The sequence below is a fragment of the Suricata suricatta genome, chromosome 2 (genome assembly GCF_006229205.1).
Source record: "Suricata suricatta isolate VVHF042 chromosome 2, meerkat_22Aug2017_6uvM2_HiC, whole genome shotgun sequence".
NCBI classification, from domain to species: Eukaryota; Metazoa; Chordata; class Mammalia; order Carnivora; family Herpestidae; genus Suricata; species Suricata suricatta.
In genome coordinates, this window is record NC_043701.1 from 131,560,601 (window position 1) to 131,577,751 (window position 17,151).

General features: G+C 54.9%; 1 protein-coding gene across 1 annotated transcript in view; it reads left to right on the forward strand.

The window, feature by feature from the left end:
- Nucleotides 1–14,243, forward strand: part of TSPAN15 (tetraspanin 15) — a 50,399-nt gene extending 36,156 nt beyond the window's left edge. Inside the window, exons 4-8 of the mRNA XM_029931809.1 lie at nt 3,566–3,661; nt 5,846–5,962; nt 11,324–11,371; nt 12,747–12,863; nt 13,373–14,243. Coding sequence (XP_029787669.1) covers nt 3,566–3,661; nt 5,846–5,962; nt 11,324–11,371; nt 12,747–12,863; nt 13,373–13,522 — 528 coding nt within the window. The 3' untranslated portion in view covers nt 13,523–14,243. The remainder of the gene's footprint in view (nt 1–3,565; nt 3,662–5,845; nt 5,963–11,323; nt 11,372–12,746; nt 12,864–13,372) is intronic.
- Nucleotides 14,244–17,151: the final 2,908 nt, after the last annotated feature.

The following is a 17,151-nucleotide window of genomic DNA, read 5'->3' on the forward strand; positions in this document are numbered from 1 at the left end:
CGAACCAAGAGATCATGTCCCAAGCTCATGACCTGAGCTAAGATCAAGAGTCAGACGCTTAACCGACTGAGCCACCCAGGCTCCCTGATTCCTCCCACTCCCCAGTTTCATTTAAAAGCAGTAAGCAGGGGCACCTGGGGGGCTCAGTTGGTTAACAGCTCAGGTCCTGATCTCATGGTTTGTGAGTTCATGCCCTGCATCGGGCTCTGTGCTGACAGCTCAGAACCTGAGCCTGCTTCAGATTCTGTGTCTCCCTCTCTCTCTGACCCTCCCCTGCTCATACTCTCTCTCTCTCTTAAAAATAAATAAACATTAAAAATATTTTTAAAAACAGTAAGCACCTCTACTGGGAGGGGTGCTGCAGAGGCTTTGGATAGCTTTAAAACTAGATTTAAAAGAAAGAACTTGAAAGGACAGTTCTTTGTAGCTCACCTCTGGTGGTTTAAACAGTGTGTTCTGAAAAATCCTGTGGTCTTTGATGTTTGCTTACTCTTTGCATAGTTTAGCCCAGGCCACGGGGCCCTGAGGCCATGCCAGCCCTGAGGGAAGGAGGTTTTCTCACCCTCCTTGGAGCTGCTCCTGCTGCCGGGAGCTGGCTTGGAGCAGCTCGGGGCTGGCACTGGTCCAGTGCACTTGGTCTCTGGGGGCTGCTGAGGAGCCAGAATTCCCTGCCGCACCCCCCCTCACACACACACATCCTGAGTGGCACCCCCAGGCCCACAGAACGTGGCTGAATGTCATGGAGCACTTCACAGTTACACTCCTGAGCTGTGCAACTTGCTTGCCTCCCTGACTGGAGTTTCTCATCCATCCCCAGCCCTGTCATGGCACGAGGGCCACCTAAGTATCCTCACATCTCTCTGGTATATACTTGTGCATACATGCACATGCACGGTGCCACAGGCAGTGCACGTACGCACTGCACACACATACAGATGCACGTGTGCACACACACAGTGCCACAGGCAGTGCACACGCATGCATGCACATGCATTGCACACATGTGCGTGTGTGCACACACACACATAGTGCTCCAGGCAATGCACATGCATACACACATAGTGCTCCAGGTAGTGCACATGCACACGTGTGCGCGTGCACACACACACACATAGTGCTCTAGGCAGTGCACATGCACACGTGTGCGCGTGCACACACACACACAGTGCTCTAGGCAGTGCACATACACACTCAAACACACACACACACACACACACACACACACACACACACATACATGGTGCTCCAGGAAGCACACGCACAAGAGCACAAGAGCAGGCAGGACCCGAAGAGGGCCCTAAGGACCTGGGGACAGTGTACGGGGCGTGGGACCCTCTTTTCCTCCTGCCCATTCCAAGGGCCTCCAGTGGGGCCCCCTTCTCTGCAGGGGCCTGGCTCAGCTTACCAGATGGGAGGCCTGATTTTCACAGAGGCCTTCACAGGAGTCAGCTTGTTTGGAAAGCGCCCAGAGACTGAGATGGTTTGGAGAGAAAGGTCAGAGCTGCTCACTAAGGAGGGGAGAGGCTTTTCCTGTAGGGCCACTGGGCATCCCGTCTGCTGATCCTGCCCTGGGCCTCCTGCCCTCCTCCCCTGCCCCCCAGCTCTAGCCCTGGGGAACTCCCAACAGTATGTGACCCAGAGGAGCAGGCACGCAAGGTTGGAAAGGTCTCATGACCTGGGGCCTCTGAGAAGGGTCGGACTGAGCCCAGGCAGGTCCCTGCTCTGCCCAGGTTGTGGGGCCAGCAAGCCCCTGCCCCAAGAGTGCAGGACTGAGGGCTGGTGAGTGCACACTCTTTGGGCACACATGAGTGGACTTGCCCCAGGTCCCCCCCAGGCTGCCATCAGGTTGGCAGCTCCCAGGTCTGCTTCTGAGCGGCTGGTCTTCATCAGCAGAGGGTTTTCCTTCTGGCCACAGAGATAGGCTTCCCTGAGCAAGTCTCCTTTCTTGCCTTGGCTTTGAGCAGTGAGTGTCTGGAAAGACATGGCTGATGTATCCTTTGTTCCTCTCTTCCTGATACTGGCGGTGGTTTAGGGAGATGACCCCAAATGAAGCCTCGAGTTCTTTGGCTTCTTAAAGCGTTTTCAGGCTGGGAGTTTGCCACCCTGATTCTAGAATCTCTCTGCCAGTGACCATTGAGGTGACTTTGGTCAGATTGCCTCCCTGGGCAGCAGAGTGTTGGGGGTCCCAGGCTGGCGGCTGGCTCTTGCTTCGGAGGCTGCTTCCACTGCAGGAGGCCTTTTGCATAAGACTTGAGGCCTTGGTTTTCTCTTGGGATTAGCCACTTCCCACTGGTGATCTGACGGGTATACAGTGGCAGTATGGGTCTCCTGGAAAAGGCGACAAAGATCTATAATAGTAATAATAATAACGCCATGGCCTGCCATGTGCCTGGGATTGTGCTGAGCACGTTTGTAGCTTAATTTATCCACACTCACATCTCTGCAAGGCAGAGGACTGTCCTCTCATTTTGCAGTTAAGCAAGTGGAGACTCAGAGATGAAATGCAGTGTCTGAGGCCTGGCTGGCTGCGGGGCCTGCTCTTGACCCTGAACCTTGACAGTTTCTCTCAGCTTCATCTTTGCTCCTCAGAGGTGGGAGTGATCTTAAAGTTAGGCCTGCAGGTTTGGTCACTGGTGGGTAACTCTGTCTCAGAGAGGAGAAGTGGCTGTGGTGGGGGCTGCAGCTCAGCACCAGGCCTGGCACCCAGGGCCTGGTTTTCCCAGGGGTGCCTGCAAGCGCCTCCCCTGGGGATCGTCTGGCTCCAGAGCCAAGAATGCCCCCTTTGTGCCAGCACGATCTCTGGTGATAGGCGGGCCTCCCTGCTCTGAAAGCCGTGATTGTCGCTCTGAGCTTGGGGTTGGGCTGCTCCCACTCCCGCCCCCACCCCTGCCCGCTGTGGGGCCTTTTGTGCTCCTGGATTTCAGCACAACAGCCGGGCTGTTGATCCAGAAGGTCCAGCGTGACCGGTAGAGGGTGATGTGCCAGCACCCCTCCCGGTCCGAGCTAGGAGGTGGGCCCTTTGTTCAGGCCGGAGCCCCGCAGCGATGTACCACTGGGGATGCCAGGAGAGCTTGTTTCCAGTCCTGGCCAGGCCCCTAGCCTGCCTGCTCTGTGCCCTGGCTGAGTCAGGCCCCTCTTCGGGCCTCAGTTTATCCATAACACAAGAGTTTGGGTAGCAGAGAAGAGTGGAGAGGAGGTCTGAAGGATAAAAGGAAGCCTCACCTCATGCCCATCTTTGGACAGTGGAAGGGGCACCAGGCAGACACCAGGGCCAACCCAGTTCCAGCCCAGCACAGCTGCTTCCCGGGGAAGGGCCCTGTCTCTTGGGTCCTGGCCTATCTGCTCTGTGTAGGAAGGCGTGTGAATCACTCCTGCTCAGATATGCAGAGGGACTAAAGCATCAGATGGGCATGGGGGACACAGAGAGGGAGTGTGGGCAGGGGTATGGTGAGGTGGGAGCGACTTGGGCATGTGCGCACTCCATTCCAATCCTGAGTTTGGGAGATCTTGGGTTGGGCTCAGGGAGGGGAGGTCTGTTTCTTTCATAATGTCTCCATCTAAACAGACCATCGACTTCTTGAATGACAACATTCGAAGAGGAATCGAGAACTACTATGACGATCTGGACTTCAAAAACATCATGGACTTTGTTCAGAAGGAGGTGAGCCAGGTGCCGTGGGTCAGAGACACGCCTGCCATGTGCTCTGCCCCCCAGCTCACGACCCTGCTCAAAAAGAGGAGGGTGATGGAGCCGTGGCTTGTCCATTCCCAAAGCAGGTGGCTGGCCAGATTGGGGGGCAATGGCTGGCCATCAGGTATGGGGCCAGATCTCCTCAGCCAGTCCTCTGCCCATGTGCCTGACCCAGAATGTCCATACTCTTCCTGTCTCACCTTAGTTACATGGACCACCCTCCCCTCCCCCAAAAAGAATAAGGCCAGGAGAAACTACAAGCCACCTTGCAGGGTCCCAGGGTTCCCTTCTGCAATGGGCAGAGATCATCCTTCCTTGAGAATGATCTCCAAACTACCCAGTTCAGAGTCCGTCCAGTGACAGGGAGCTCACTCCCTGCCACATAAGGTACAGCCTTGATGTGGAAAGAGCTCTTCCTCCATTCCACTTCCCCCTGCATTGGGGAACACGACTTCCCCTTTTCTTCCATTCACTTCTGTGAATGCGATGATTATTGTTTTGGGACACTGTCCCTCTCCCCACAACGTCTACCTGAGTCTGTTGGTGTAATGATAAGCCCTGGGCTTCTACACCCCAGTGTCATTTAGTCCTGAGCCTCAGGCTCCTCATCTGCATGGGAGGGGTGGGGGAAACAGATGGCCCCTCCCTCTTGACATTGTTGTGCGTTGTTGCGGTTTCAGGGACATGGCCTCAGGACCTGGTTCCTGTGTTAGCTGTCAGCAAGAACCAAATCTCCCCGCACCCGGGGCCACCCGCAGTGGCCACTCCCTTGGCTCAGGCCCTCACAGTGCTCACAACAGGTGCAGCCTCTGGGAGGTGCCTCTCTGCCTGGGGCGTGTTGGCCAGCTCTGACTGTCACTGAAGCATGATGTTTTTACTGGAACCAGCCTTCCACCCGCCTGGGGATTTCATTTCTCCCAGGGAGGGGTGCGGGGTGACTCATGCCTGGTGCCAGCCCCCGTGCTGAGTGCTTCGTGTATGGCTCTGTGATCCCCAGCTCAGCTGGGCAGAGCTGGCTTTGCAGATGAGGACCTGAGGCCCAGAGGGCCTTGTGGGCTGGCCCAAAGTCACACAGCTAGGAGTGGTAGCCTGAGGATTTGAACTCTGGTCTCTTGGACTGCAAAGCAAATGCCCTCTGAACTGCACCCTGGGGAGGCTCTTCCGGGTCCTGAAACCTGATACCCCAAAGGGCTCTGTGGGGGCTGCGGAAGGGTGTCTGCTTTGTGTTTCTCTGCACTGTCACTCCCCTAGTTAACCCTCCAGTGACCACCCACCACTCAGAACCGGATGTCAGCTCCCCTCTCATTCTGGCTGCTTAGGCTCCGCTTGGTGCTGCCGGCCGCCCTCTCCACCGCATCCCTCCCCTCTCACTCGCCCTGCTCCTGACATACTGGCCCCCGGGCCTGCTACCCACACACAACCAGCTCATTCTGTGCGCTGTTGACTGGCTTCTTCCTGCTGTTCCTGTTTCAGATTAAATGTCATGTGCTCAGAGGGGCCTCCCCGACCTCCCAACCTACGGCCACCCCTCCCCCACCGCCCCTCCTCCCTTTGTGTCCCTGGTGCACAGCACTGTCCCGCTGGCCCCTTCCAGGAGCAGCCACTCCTGTCTCCCCCGGGGAGCGTGTCCCCCACGGCTGTGTTGCTTCAGCTGTGGCTGTGGACCCGTGCCAGTGCAGGGGCGGGAGCTGGGAGAAGCAGAGCTAGGGGGGCAATGAGGCCCGTCCTGCTCCCCCCCAACTTCAGTCCCGAGCCCATGGCAGCACACGTGTGTGTACCTTTGCTGAGGGCTGATGAGCTGGAGTGGCCATGGCATAGGGTCACTGGGCTGTGGGGGCATCCCTGGAGTCCTAGTCTCTAGAACCTTCAGGGGCTGAGCAGCTGCACGGGGGACATGAAGATGGGGCCTGGAAGAGGACTTTCCCTCCAGTATTAGCAGCCTACCCCTACCTCCCCAGGAGGTTCCCCAGCCTTGGCTTGTGTGCCTTTCCGGTGATGGGGTGCTCATCGCCTCCTGGGAGAGCACAGGACTCCGGTGCAGCCCGTGGTGCACCCCCTACCAGCAGACCCATCATAAGCCACGGGGTCCTCATGGTCTGTGCCTGGGGCCTCAGCAGTAACATGGCACCCCCCCTCCCCTTGCCTCCCTCTCAGTTTAAGTGCTGTGGCGGGGAAGACTACCGGGATTGGAGCAAAAACCAGTACCACGACTGCAACGCCCCCGGACCCCTGGCCTGCGGGGTGCCTTACACCTGCTGCGTCAGAAACACGGTACCCGCTGCTCCTGGGGCCTCCCCAGCTGGCCAGGCGCCTCTTGTTTCTCAGAAAGGGGGGATGGGCAGGAGGTGGTGGGTGTTGCTCAGCTTCCTGAGTCTCCAGGGCCACTGATGGGTATTTCTGGGGGTGGGGGCATGGCAGGCCGGTCTTTAGGGGCAGAGGTCCAGCCAGCGAGCACTTCCTACATGCAGGCCTGTTCTAGGCTCTCTGGTTGTAGTATTTAGCCCTTTCCACAGCCCCGTGGGGCAGGTCCTGTTACTTTACCCACTGTACAGATGAAGAAGTTGAGGCATCAAAACATCCGGTGCCTGCCGTGCCCGAGGATGGCATGAAATAGAGGCAGCCATGTGGGAGCTGTGCTCTGGCCTTCTCCCCAGCCCAAGCGAGGAGCCCAGAGGGTTCCTGGCCGGGGGGCTTCATGGGGCGGCCAGCTCCGCAGCCTAAGCTGGAGGGCACCTTTGGAATGGGTCTGGTGGTGTAAATGCCAGCCGCTGCCTCTCCCCAGCAAGGTCCTGTCAGCTCTGTCACCTCCATGACTGCGGGGGAGGCTGTCCCATGTAGTCACCATTTCTAAACGAAGGGATTCTTCAGTCCTGTGTTTGACTAATGTGCCCCTATGCTGCCTGGATTGGAATGAGGTGGAGAGCTTTGCAATTACTCATGCCCTGAAGAGTCATGGAAAATTTCTTTTCGAACAGCTCTACCACTCTGTGCCCACTGCTGGGTTCTGTAACCCAAGCAACTGCCAGTGGGGGTGGGGGCCTCACCCTTGAGTCAGGGAGCCAGGGCCGAGCACGTCAGTCCTAAAAAAGCCTGAACCAGGAGGGAAGGTTTGTTTGGAAGTTTTAGCTGCCATTTTAGGGTAGCTTTCTGGGAAGGGGAGCGCTGGAGGACAGCCCAGTATCTTCAGAGAAGACTGTAGCGGGGGGGAGGGGGAGGGGGGAGTGTGATCCTGAACTTCGTCATGTAGGGCGGTGGCACCTGAATGTCCAAGCCAAGCCATGGAGACCCTATGTGTGTTCATTCATTCAGCATATATTTGTTGAGGACCTGCTATGTGCCAGATGTGAGTCTAGGTCCTGGGGTACAGACACACGGAGAACTCTGCCTGCATGGCCCTGACGTTCTAGGCCCACAAAATAAGTGCCATATCGTACCCTCAAAGGTGGTAAATGCTAAGGAGGGAAATAAAGCAGGGTCGTGGAGGATTGCAATTTTAGATACTGAGAAGGTAGTTCTCAGTGAGATTCTGAAGGAGGTGAAGGAGTAAGCCATGCATATCTGGAGGATGGGCATTCCTGGCAGAGAAGAGCATGTACAAAGGCCCTGGGGTAGGAATTGCCCTGGCATGTTTGAGAAACAGCACAGAAAGCAATGCGGCTGGAGCAGAGTGAGCATGGGAGAGAATAGCAACAGATTAAGTTGGGGAGGTCACAGGTGCCCTAAAGACCATGGTTAGGACTTTGGTTTTCCCTGGAGTGACAGGGAGTCAAATGGAGGGCTTTAGTGGCTAAGTGGCAGATCTGACTTAGGCTTTACTAGGGTCACGCTGACTGTTGGGGGGCAGAGGTGGACGTGGTGAGTCTGGTTAGGGGCTAGTGCAGCAGTCCATGTGTCACAGGTCAGGCTGTCCGGGAAGCAGGCTCTGAGATGCTGGTTAGCGAGCAAGGTCTGCAGGATGAGTCAGCAGGCTGAGTATGCGGGAGAGCCAGTGGTTCAGTTCCAGTCTGAGGCCAGCAGCCTGAGAACCGGGGGAGCTGAGGGTGTCGTTCCTGTCCGAAGGCTGGAGGCTCGAGAGCCGGGAAGAGCCAGTGTCTCAGTTCAGGTCTGCAGTTCATCAGGTAGGAAAAATTCTCTGTTACTTGGGGGAGGAGCAGCCTTTTTGGTCTATTCAAGCCTTCAACTGATTGGGTGAGGCCCACCCACACCGGGGAGAGCAATCTGCCTTATTCCATCTACTGATTTAAATGTCAATCTCACTGAAAAACACCCTCACAGAAACATACAGAATAATGTTCAACTCAATATCTGGGCACCCCGCCCCAGGCCCAGTCAAGTTGACACATAAAATTAACAGCACGTGACAATCATCACAAGGGCTGACAACTAAGGCCCCAGCCGCTTGTGCTCCCAGTGCCTCTGGGGGTTCTGGGAAGCTCCTCAGAGTCCACCACACCAGGTGGGGGAAGACAGAGGCTTCGAGTCAGGGGCGGTAGCGGAGGTGGTAAGACCTGGCTTTGTTCTACGTGTAAGCCGACACATCAGATGGGAGGTAGGGGAAAGGGAGACGTCAGGGAGGACCCTGGATTTTGGCTTGAGCCATAAGAAACAAGGGGGAGCCATTGGCTGAGGGGGAAGGCAGCGGTGAGGCAGGTTTGGGGGTTGAGGGGTTCCATGTGGACAGATGGAGCTTGGGAGCTGGGTGACGTCCCAGCAGGGTGTCAAATGGGCAGCTGCACACAGGGGCCTGAGGGTGGGGGGAAGCCCGGGCTGGGCACATCACCACGGCCTGCAGAGCCGGGCAGTGGAAAGCCCGCATCTGGATGGGCACAGTGTGGGGGGAGGGGACACTCACCCGGCAGGGTTATCTCTGGTCCCGTATCACAGAACCACTGGTGGGTTTGTGATTTTCTTCTCTAGATAGAAAAGAGGGTGTTTCCTTCCTTCTTTGAATTAATGTGTGTGAATCAGTGTACAAATCTATTTATTTTGCCCTATTCCATTTAGCCACGGATCTGAATGGACACGCAGGAAATACATAGGGAAAAAAAAACGAAAATGAAAAATAATCAGAAACCAGAGCCTTATGCATGGTGGTTTAGAGCTCCCTGGTGGCCACAGGAAAAGGGCAGACATGGTGCGGTACGTTGTCACTGTTCAACGGAGGAAAGCAACCAGGGCGTCAGGGAAAGTCACTTCCCCCAGCTTTCAGCATTGAAAGAGATGTCTTCTACACCAGGCTTCCTACAGAAGACTGGACACAACAGGGATCACTCAGATAAAATTTGGTTACTTGGAGTGATGTCCCCGAGGCCTGGGTTGGTGTAGAGGACAGGTTGCCTCTACTAGGTTAAATGGCCTCAGGCCGCTATGCCTGCTGAGCTCTTGTGCCCATTTGTTATAGATACCCACCCTCTCATTTTTGGTTGCCCTTTGGGGGCCTGTCCCTCAAGGCCCCCTTCCCCCTGGCCTCTCAGACCCCACCTACCCCAGCTCATCAGCCCTGTGCCGGATAGGAAGCACATGTGAGGAACCCCTGTGAACTTGACTGAGTTCATCTTTCGGCTGCTCAGTGCCCACCCTGACCTCCTGTCTGTGGCCCCGTGTCAGACGGAGGAGGCCACTGCATACTGGTCTGGGAGCCCACGACCCCTCAGCAGAGAATACTGGGTCTGTGCTCAAACCGAGGCAGGCTTTACCTTTGGAAAGAGCCATGCCTGTCTCTCAACCCCCCCTGGGAGGGGCTCTCCTGGCAGGGGAGGGGAGTGCAAAGGAGGGGTCTGGGCTGTTGGTGCAAGGGAGGCCTCTCTCCCTGAGGGCAGGGGCGATGCGTCTGGGGCTGGAAGCACAGTGGACACCTGCATAGACCATGTAGATGACCTCTTTATTATGCCCACTATGGGTCTTCCTTTCTAGAACATAGGTTCCATGAAGGCAAGGACTTTCCTTTGTTCTTCCACATCTCCAATGTCTAGAACAGTGATTGGTACATCATGGGTGCCCAATCAACATTTGTTCAGTGAATGAATGAACAAATAAGGTGTTTTCTACCATTTTCTACCATTCCCATTATTCCATCTTGCACCTGCTTCCCAGGCCTGACCCTCCCCATGGGGTCATGTTCACTGCCTAGAGGAGCCACAAATGCTAACCTGTGTTAAGTGGATGCTGGCCAGTTTGGGGTCAGAGGGCTCCTGGGGTACAGTCTACTCTGAGGGAGGTTATTTGGCCCACAGACCAGGTCCTGACATCTGAGATGAGGTCTGCGATCCAGCCTCTTTAGGAAGGGGAGTTGACGGCCTTCCTTGCCTTCCAGGGGTTGAGCTCACGTCCAAAGTCACTCCAGCCAGCGTCCCTTTGTTCTTCTATGTGCCCTGCCCTGAGATAAGCCGTTGACAGGTGTACCTCCCTTTATGGTCAAAACTGCCCCATGAGGCAGGCTTACTGATCACCATTGCTTTATGGGAGATACGAAGGAACCTCATTCACTCACTCACTCACTCATTCATTCATTCCTTGAACAAACACTGATCGAGCACCTCCACGTTCTGTCCCTTGAGAGCCCATCTAAGATTGGCCCCAGAGCTCATAAGTAGCAGAGCAGGGCCCGGCCCAGGCACCACGATGCCAGAGGCTGTCAGGGCCCCTCCTTTCCTTCCATTTAGCTCTGGCCCCTGCGGCGCCCAAGCCCACAGCGGCTCTCCACTGGAGTGGCGGGGCGGGGGGGGGGCGTCTGGCTCTCTGTCACCTTGTAGAATGAGAAGGTGGCCCACAGGGCATCGATGGCACAGGGAAGTGGCCTGCCAGTCCTCTGACCTAGGCCTGCTGGGAGGGGATTTGAGCGGGTCCAGGGCCGACCCCAGCTCTCCCTGCCCTGAGGTTGATCAGCAGCTGGGAGTTCCTGAGAGCAGCTCTCTTCCCGGGAAAGCAGGGCCTCGACTGGTGGGGTGGCGGTCTGCAGGGGCAGGGCAGTGTGGTCCGCGGCCTTGGCCTTGGCCTTGGCCTTAGGTGATGCACAGCTGGCCAGGTCCTGGCTGCTGGCGAGGTTTTGCTTCATAAGAGTGAGTGGAGCAAGAACAGCCCAGGCCTGACCTCTGAGACCACGCACGGCCATGTCCACAAAGCTGTGGCCCTGGGGCAACACACTTTCCTCCAGGTTCCTGGGCTGCTGTGGGTGGAGACGTCCCCAAATGCCCAGGAACCAGCCTTCCCATCTTTCCTCCTGGGCACGTCTTGAGGGGAGGGGAGGTTAAGATGCAGACTCTAGCCAGACTGCCTGGGCCGGAGTCTCAGCTGCATTCGTATAGGACTCTGAGCCTCAGTTTTTTCATCAGTAAAAGGGGAGAATAATAGTGTCTTAAAATTTTTTTTAATGTTTATTTATTTTTGGGAGACAGAGGGACAGAGTGCAAGCTGGGGAGGCGCATAGAGAGAGGGAGACACAGAAGCAGGCTCCAGGCTCTGAGCTAGAGGTCAGCACAGAGCCCGATGCGGGACTCGAACCCACAAAGCGCAGGATCATGACCTGGGCCGAAGTTGGACACTTAACCAACTGAGCCCCTCAGGCGCCCTGAAAATAGTGTCTCTTACAGTAAGAATTATGTAAGTGTCCACTAACACACATTTCTGTTTCAGACAGAAGTTGTCAACACCATGTGTGGCTACAGAACTATTGACAAGGAGGTAATGTCTTTGAAATCTCTTTCCTTGAGCAAGATAGCTCTTCCTGGCCCCTCCCCCGGGGGACTGGAGGAGCTCCTAGGGGTGGGGCTCCTGGCTCTGAATAGGAGTCAGAGGCTGCCAGGGTTTTCCACCTGTGCCCAGATACAGGTCTCAGGGAGCCAAGAATCCTCCATGCGGGGAGAGGCTGCGTGCCTGTTACTGACCACCTACCGTGAGCTTGTCTGTGTGAAGCCAGCATGCCCTTGCCAGTGCCCCTAGCACGCCCGTGTCCCCAACCGTGCTCAGGATCAGCCTGTCTTGCAACTCCTCGGGGCTAAGAGTGATACTGGGGTGGTGCTGAGAGGGAGCTAAAAATCATGATGACTTGAGGTGCCTGTGAGGAGTGAGGTCCCCGGACCAGCAGTGACAGCAGCCTTGGGAACTTGCTAGAAACACACATTCTTGGGGCAGAGCCTGGCAGGTGCATCTGACACCCATTTCAGCCGGAGAGCCACAGACTAGCAGAGGATCTCAAGCCATCAGACCTGGTGTCCAGGTGTTACAACAAACATTTGCCCTTGTTATTATCTTAGAATGAAATTCACAGATATATAGTCTACCTGCACACCTACACACTCAGTTTCAGAACAAGTGATGGATCTGAGAAAAAAGGCGAACTAGAACAACTTATAATCCATAGTATATACTTCATGGGAATGCTCAGGCATTAGATAGGACAGAAGACACTAAAAAAGCAGTCCCATGTTTGTACCACAGGGGCAGCTGACACCCGGTGAGGTTGGGGGATTGGTAACGTGTCTACCGCAGGCATCATTTGTCCTGTGGACATGGTCTTCAGAGATGGTGAATGATTCTTGATAAAATTCCAGACAAAATACAATATAATCACTCTTTAATTTACATTGTAGTATTTCTGCAAAGTTATATATAGCGTGTGTGTGTGTGTGTGTACTATGTATTTGTGCACTGTAAAATTTTGCAGAAAACACTGTGGTTTTTATAAGCCCCTGAAGTTGGGCTTTTGGCTCTGATAATTATGGATGGGTTTCCAGCCATCTAGATGCTCCCCGGAGACTTCTGAGAGGCAGGAAGTCAGGGCCGTTGTTTGTAGAATAGGATTGTCCTTAGTTCCACAGTCCCTCGGCCCCCAAACCCAACCGCTGTGACACCCAGAAGTGCCACCACGATGTCCTCGGTGTTCTCTAAGGAGCGCTACTGCCCGCTGAGACCCACTGGTTAGAGCCACCTGCTCATAGTGCATGTGAGAAACTGAGGCTCAGAGAGGGGGAGGGACTTGCCTGGACATCGAGTAAGCCGCAGAGTGGGGGCTGTGGCCCTGCCAGGTGAGGTGACAGCCAGGCTCCTCCCCGGACAGCGCCTCAGCGTGCAGAATGTCATCTACGTGCGAGGCTGCACCAACGCCGTGCTCATCTGGTTCATGGACAACTACACCATCATGGCGGGCCTCCTGCTGGGCATCCTGCTCCCCCAGGTGGGCTGGTCCCTCTCCACCCAGGGGGGTGGTGGGCAAGGGGTCGTTTCAGAGAAGGTGTGGGTTGGTGGTTACAGACAGCAGAAAGGGCACAACGGGCTGGGGTGAAGAACGCTCTTGCACCATCAATCTGCGCTCACTGTGGAGGGCTGGAGGGCTGGAAGGAGAGGGCGAACAGCAATAGCCTTGCCTTATAAAGCTCTTCCAAGGGCTGCACCGGCACTGCCTTCTTCAGTTCTGGGAGGTAGATGCTAAAATCATGCCCATTTAACAGAGGAGGAAACTGAGGCTTGGCAAGGTTAAGTGACTTGCCCAAGGTCCCCTAGATAGTGAGTGGCATAGCTGGGGTGAAGACAGGGGTCCCAGAGCGGAGGGTTCTCTGCTGATGGGGCACACGGAGGGTCTCTGGGATTTCCTGGGAGGGGGAGAGGAGTGCCTGGGCTACGGGCCTCCAAAGAGGGCCCCCCAGTACCCCAGCACGCTCTCACCCACCTCCCCTTTTTCTTCAGTTCCTGGGGGTGCTGCTGACAGTCCTGTACATCACCCGGGTGGAGGACATCATCATGGAGCACTCGGTCACTGACGGGCTCTTGGGGCCTGGTGCGAAGGCCAGCGTGGAGGCGGCAGGCACAGGCTGCTGCATGTGCTACCCCAATTAGCGCCCTCGTCGGGGGCGGCAGCTCCAGCAGGACCGCGCTGCGACAGCGCCATTCAGGCCACATCTTCGTGGCCGGAGAGGACTGCGGATCTTTTCCGCAGACTTGGCACTGACCAAAGCCCCGGCTGTGTCTGCTCGGACCTCCCACGGCCACCGCCTCGCTTGGGAGCGGAGCCCCTTCTCGGCCCTGGGGTCCCGTGTCTGCCCGTACTCCGAGGCGTGGAGAACAAGAATGTCCCTTCCTCAGGACTGAGCCGCCGGGAAAAGGGGGTGCTCAGCGCTCGGCTCAGGGCCCATTGCGTTTCTGGCAGTGCTTTGGCCTGCGGTGTTTATGCCCACTTGAGGGCAATTTTGTAGTAATTTGTGAGCGAGGAGGGAGGAGAGCAAGTGCGACTGGTGGTGGAGGGGTGGGTGGTCCCCAGGCCCCGCCCCCAGCCCCAGGGCCACACCCCCAAGGCCAGGTTGGGCCGGTTCCTCAGCCTCCCATAAACCTTGAGCCCTCCCTAAGGCTGCTGCTTTGATAGGGACGCCTGGGTGGCTCAGTCGGTTAAGCCTAAGGCTGCTGCTTTGCTGACCCCGTTTTTTACGTGATTTTTGTAACATTCATTTTGTACACAGTTAACAGGAGTTTCTGACTAATCGAAGCTGGGTGTGTCCCCACACATCCCACTTTTGCCCCTCCAATCCAGTTTATTAATCAAACAATAAAAATGTGATTTTTTTGTTGTTGTTTCATTTATGCTGTTTGGGTCAGGAGAGGACAGGGAAGTCCCCAAATTGGGCTTAGAAAACCCTTATTGGTGCAAAGATTGATGGGGGGAGGGGGAAGGAAAGGAGGTCACTCTGGGGCCAAGATCCAGGACAGTTGGGGTCACCGCAGATAAGAATCAGCAGCTGGCCCAGGTTTGGAACGGCCTCTCCCGTTCTAGGGTGCTTGCTGCTTCTTACAGAAATGGCTTTTCCCAGCTGTGTTTGTGGGCCTGCCCTTCCTGTTAGGGATTCGTTCGCCTGTGGGAAACCTCGGAGGAGGCCGAGATGACAACACCTGTTTTACACACTGGGAAACTGAGGCAAAGCCACCTATGGCAAGAGGCGGATGGGAACTAGGAGAGTCGAGGGTCTGGGAAGGTGCTGTGTCCACAAATCCACCCTCAGCTTTTGAACCTGAGTCGCTCTCCCTCCAACTGTAAGCCTGAGCTGTTCTGGGCCCCCCGGGTCCGGGAGGAACAACGCTCAATGCCCAGCAAAGCTTGGTGCCGATCGCCCTCTGCTGGAGATGGCAGGCCTTGCATGGATCAGCCCACCCAAGCCCTCCTGCCTCAACTGCCTCAAGACGTGGGTTCCAGATTCCCTGTGCCGTTCTCCGTAGCTAGAACAATGGAAATAAGCAGCATGAGCCCTAAACCTGAACTCTGGCTAAGTGTATTAGGGAACCAACTTCCCGCCACACCCAGAAGTGAAGCAGTTGGATGGTTGGTCGGCCTGAATTTTGATGCATGTAGAAAAGGGCAGGAGAGGGGTTTGTAAAAGGATAGAGTAAGGTAACAAGAGCAAACACATCAGCAAGCATGCTCTGTGTCAGGAGCTCGTCCAAACATCCGACAGCTACGAGCTCCTTTAAATCTTGCAACTGCGTGTGGTAATTCGGGTTACCTCCATTGTACTGGTGGAGAGACTGGGGCATGTCAAGTAACTTGTCCAAAGCACAGGACTGATAAGTGACAAAGCGACGATGCGAAGCCCGGTACAGTCTCCGCGGTAGTGTGGACACGTGCATGGAACTGGGCGTGCAGAGCATGGATGGCCACTCCTGCAGCTGTCCCCAAGAGGTGGTCACAGCAGCTGTTGCTGGAACCTCCCTGGTCCCCATCTTGACCCACCCCGCATCTGGCTGGTGGCCTCCTGGCTCTCCGGCTCTGCCTATTCTCTGAGGACTCTCCCTGTCCTGAGTCTTTGGGGAAGCAAGATGGTGGAGGCACTGAGCGAGTTTGGGACTCCGCTGAGTGTGTCTGTCCAAAGTCTTAGTCCCATGTAACCTGAAAACCTCTGGTCACCTTGTCCTCCCTCCTCTACCTGACATGCTGCTTGTGGAGACCAGGGAGCCGGGTGGGAGGCCACAGGTAGTGGAGCTCCGGCTCCTACTTTACTCATCTTTTTTCTTCCAAACTGCAGCCACTCACCTCTCTAGAAAGCAAAATGGGACACAAGGAAGGCACGTTTTCAGTCCTGAGGTTGGGATGCTATTGCACTGTTTGGGTGACAGAAAGAAAGGAAACACAACCTTCAAGACTGGCCCTGCCCCCTCACCGTGGTGCAGACAGGAACGGACCCGTGTTATTGCAGCCCCCCATAGTGGTGTAACTGGGAGACGTGTGTAGGTGTTCAGGCTGGACTTTTTTTTTGTTGTTCTAAAATTCTAAGAAAAACAAACCAATAAAATATATCCAGGAAGACTGGCTTTGAATAAAAATTCCAAATACAGTATTCCCCAAACTTATTTTTTAACACTTATTTGAATCCTACTAGAGGTAAAATAAACCATGCATTTTTTAAAGTTTATTTATTTATTTTGAGCGGGAGGGAGAGAAAGGGGCAGAGAGAGAACCCCAAGCAGTGTCTGTGCTGTCAGGTCAGAGCCTGACATGGGGCTCAGTTACATGAACTGTAAGATCAGGACCTGGGCAGAAATCAAGATGCTTCACAGACTGAGCCACCCGCCCCCCCCCAAATTTAAAGTGACAAACGTCACTAAGGAAACCATCACCACAATCAAGATAATGAACATTTTCATCATGCTAAAAAAATTTCCTCTTGCCTCTTGGGAATCCCTTCTTAATGTTTTTCTTTAAATTTATTTTTGAGAGAGAGAGAACAAGGGAGACACAGAATCTGAAGCAGGCTTCAGGCTCTGGGCTGTCAGCACAGAGCCCAATGTGGGGCTCGAATCCATGAACTGCAAGATTATGACCTGAGCTGAAGTTGGACACTCAACCAACTGAATCACCCAGGCACCCTGCCTTGGGAATCCCTTCTTCTTCTTTTTAAAAAAAATTAAAAAAAATTTATTTATTTTTGAGAGACAGAGCATGAGTGGGGGAGGAGCAGAGGGAGAAGGAAACACAGAATTGGAAGCAGGCTCCAGGCTCTGAGCTGACAGCACAGAGCCTGATGTGGGGCTCGAACCCACAAACTGTGAGATCATGACCTGAGCCAAAGTCGGACACTTAACCAACTGAGCCATTCAGGCACCCCAGGAATCCCTTCTTTACCCACCTCCCCACCACACCCCTGCTCCATCTCCAGGCACTCATGGATCTGCTGTCAATTTCTGTACATTACTTTGTATGTTCTAACATTTTATATACATGGATTTATACGGTGGGTACTCTTCTTTTTGTTGAGCTTCTTTCATTCAACATGATTATTTTGAGGGTTGCTCATTTTGTAGCATGTGTCAGTAGCACATTCCTTTTTCCTGCTCAGCAATATCCCATCTGATGGATGTCCCAGGGCTCATTTATCCATTCACCTGCTGATGGCTGTTTGTGTTGCCTCCAGGTTTTCGGTGTTATTACAAATGGAGCCGCTGTAAACCTCCATGTGCAAGTCTTCGTATAGACATACACTTTC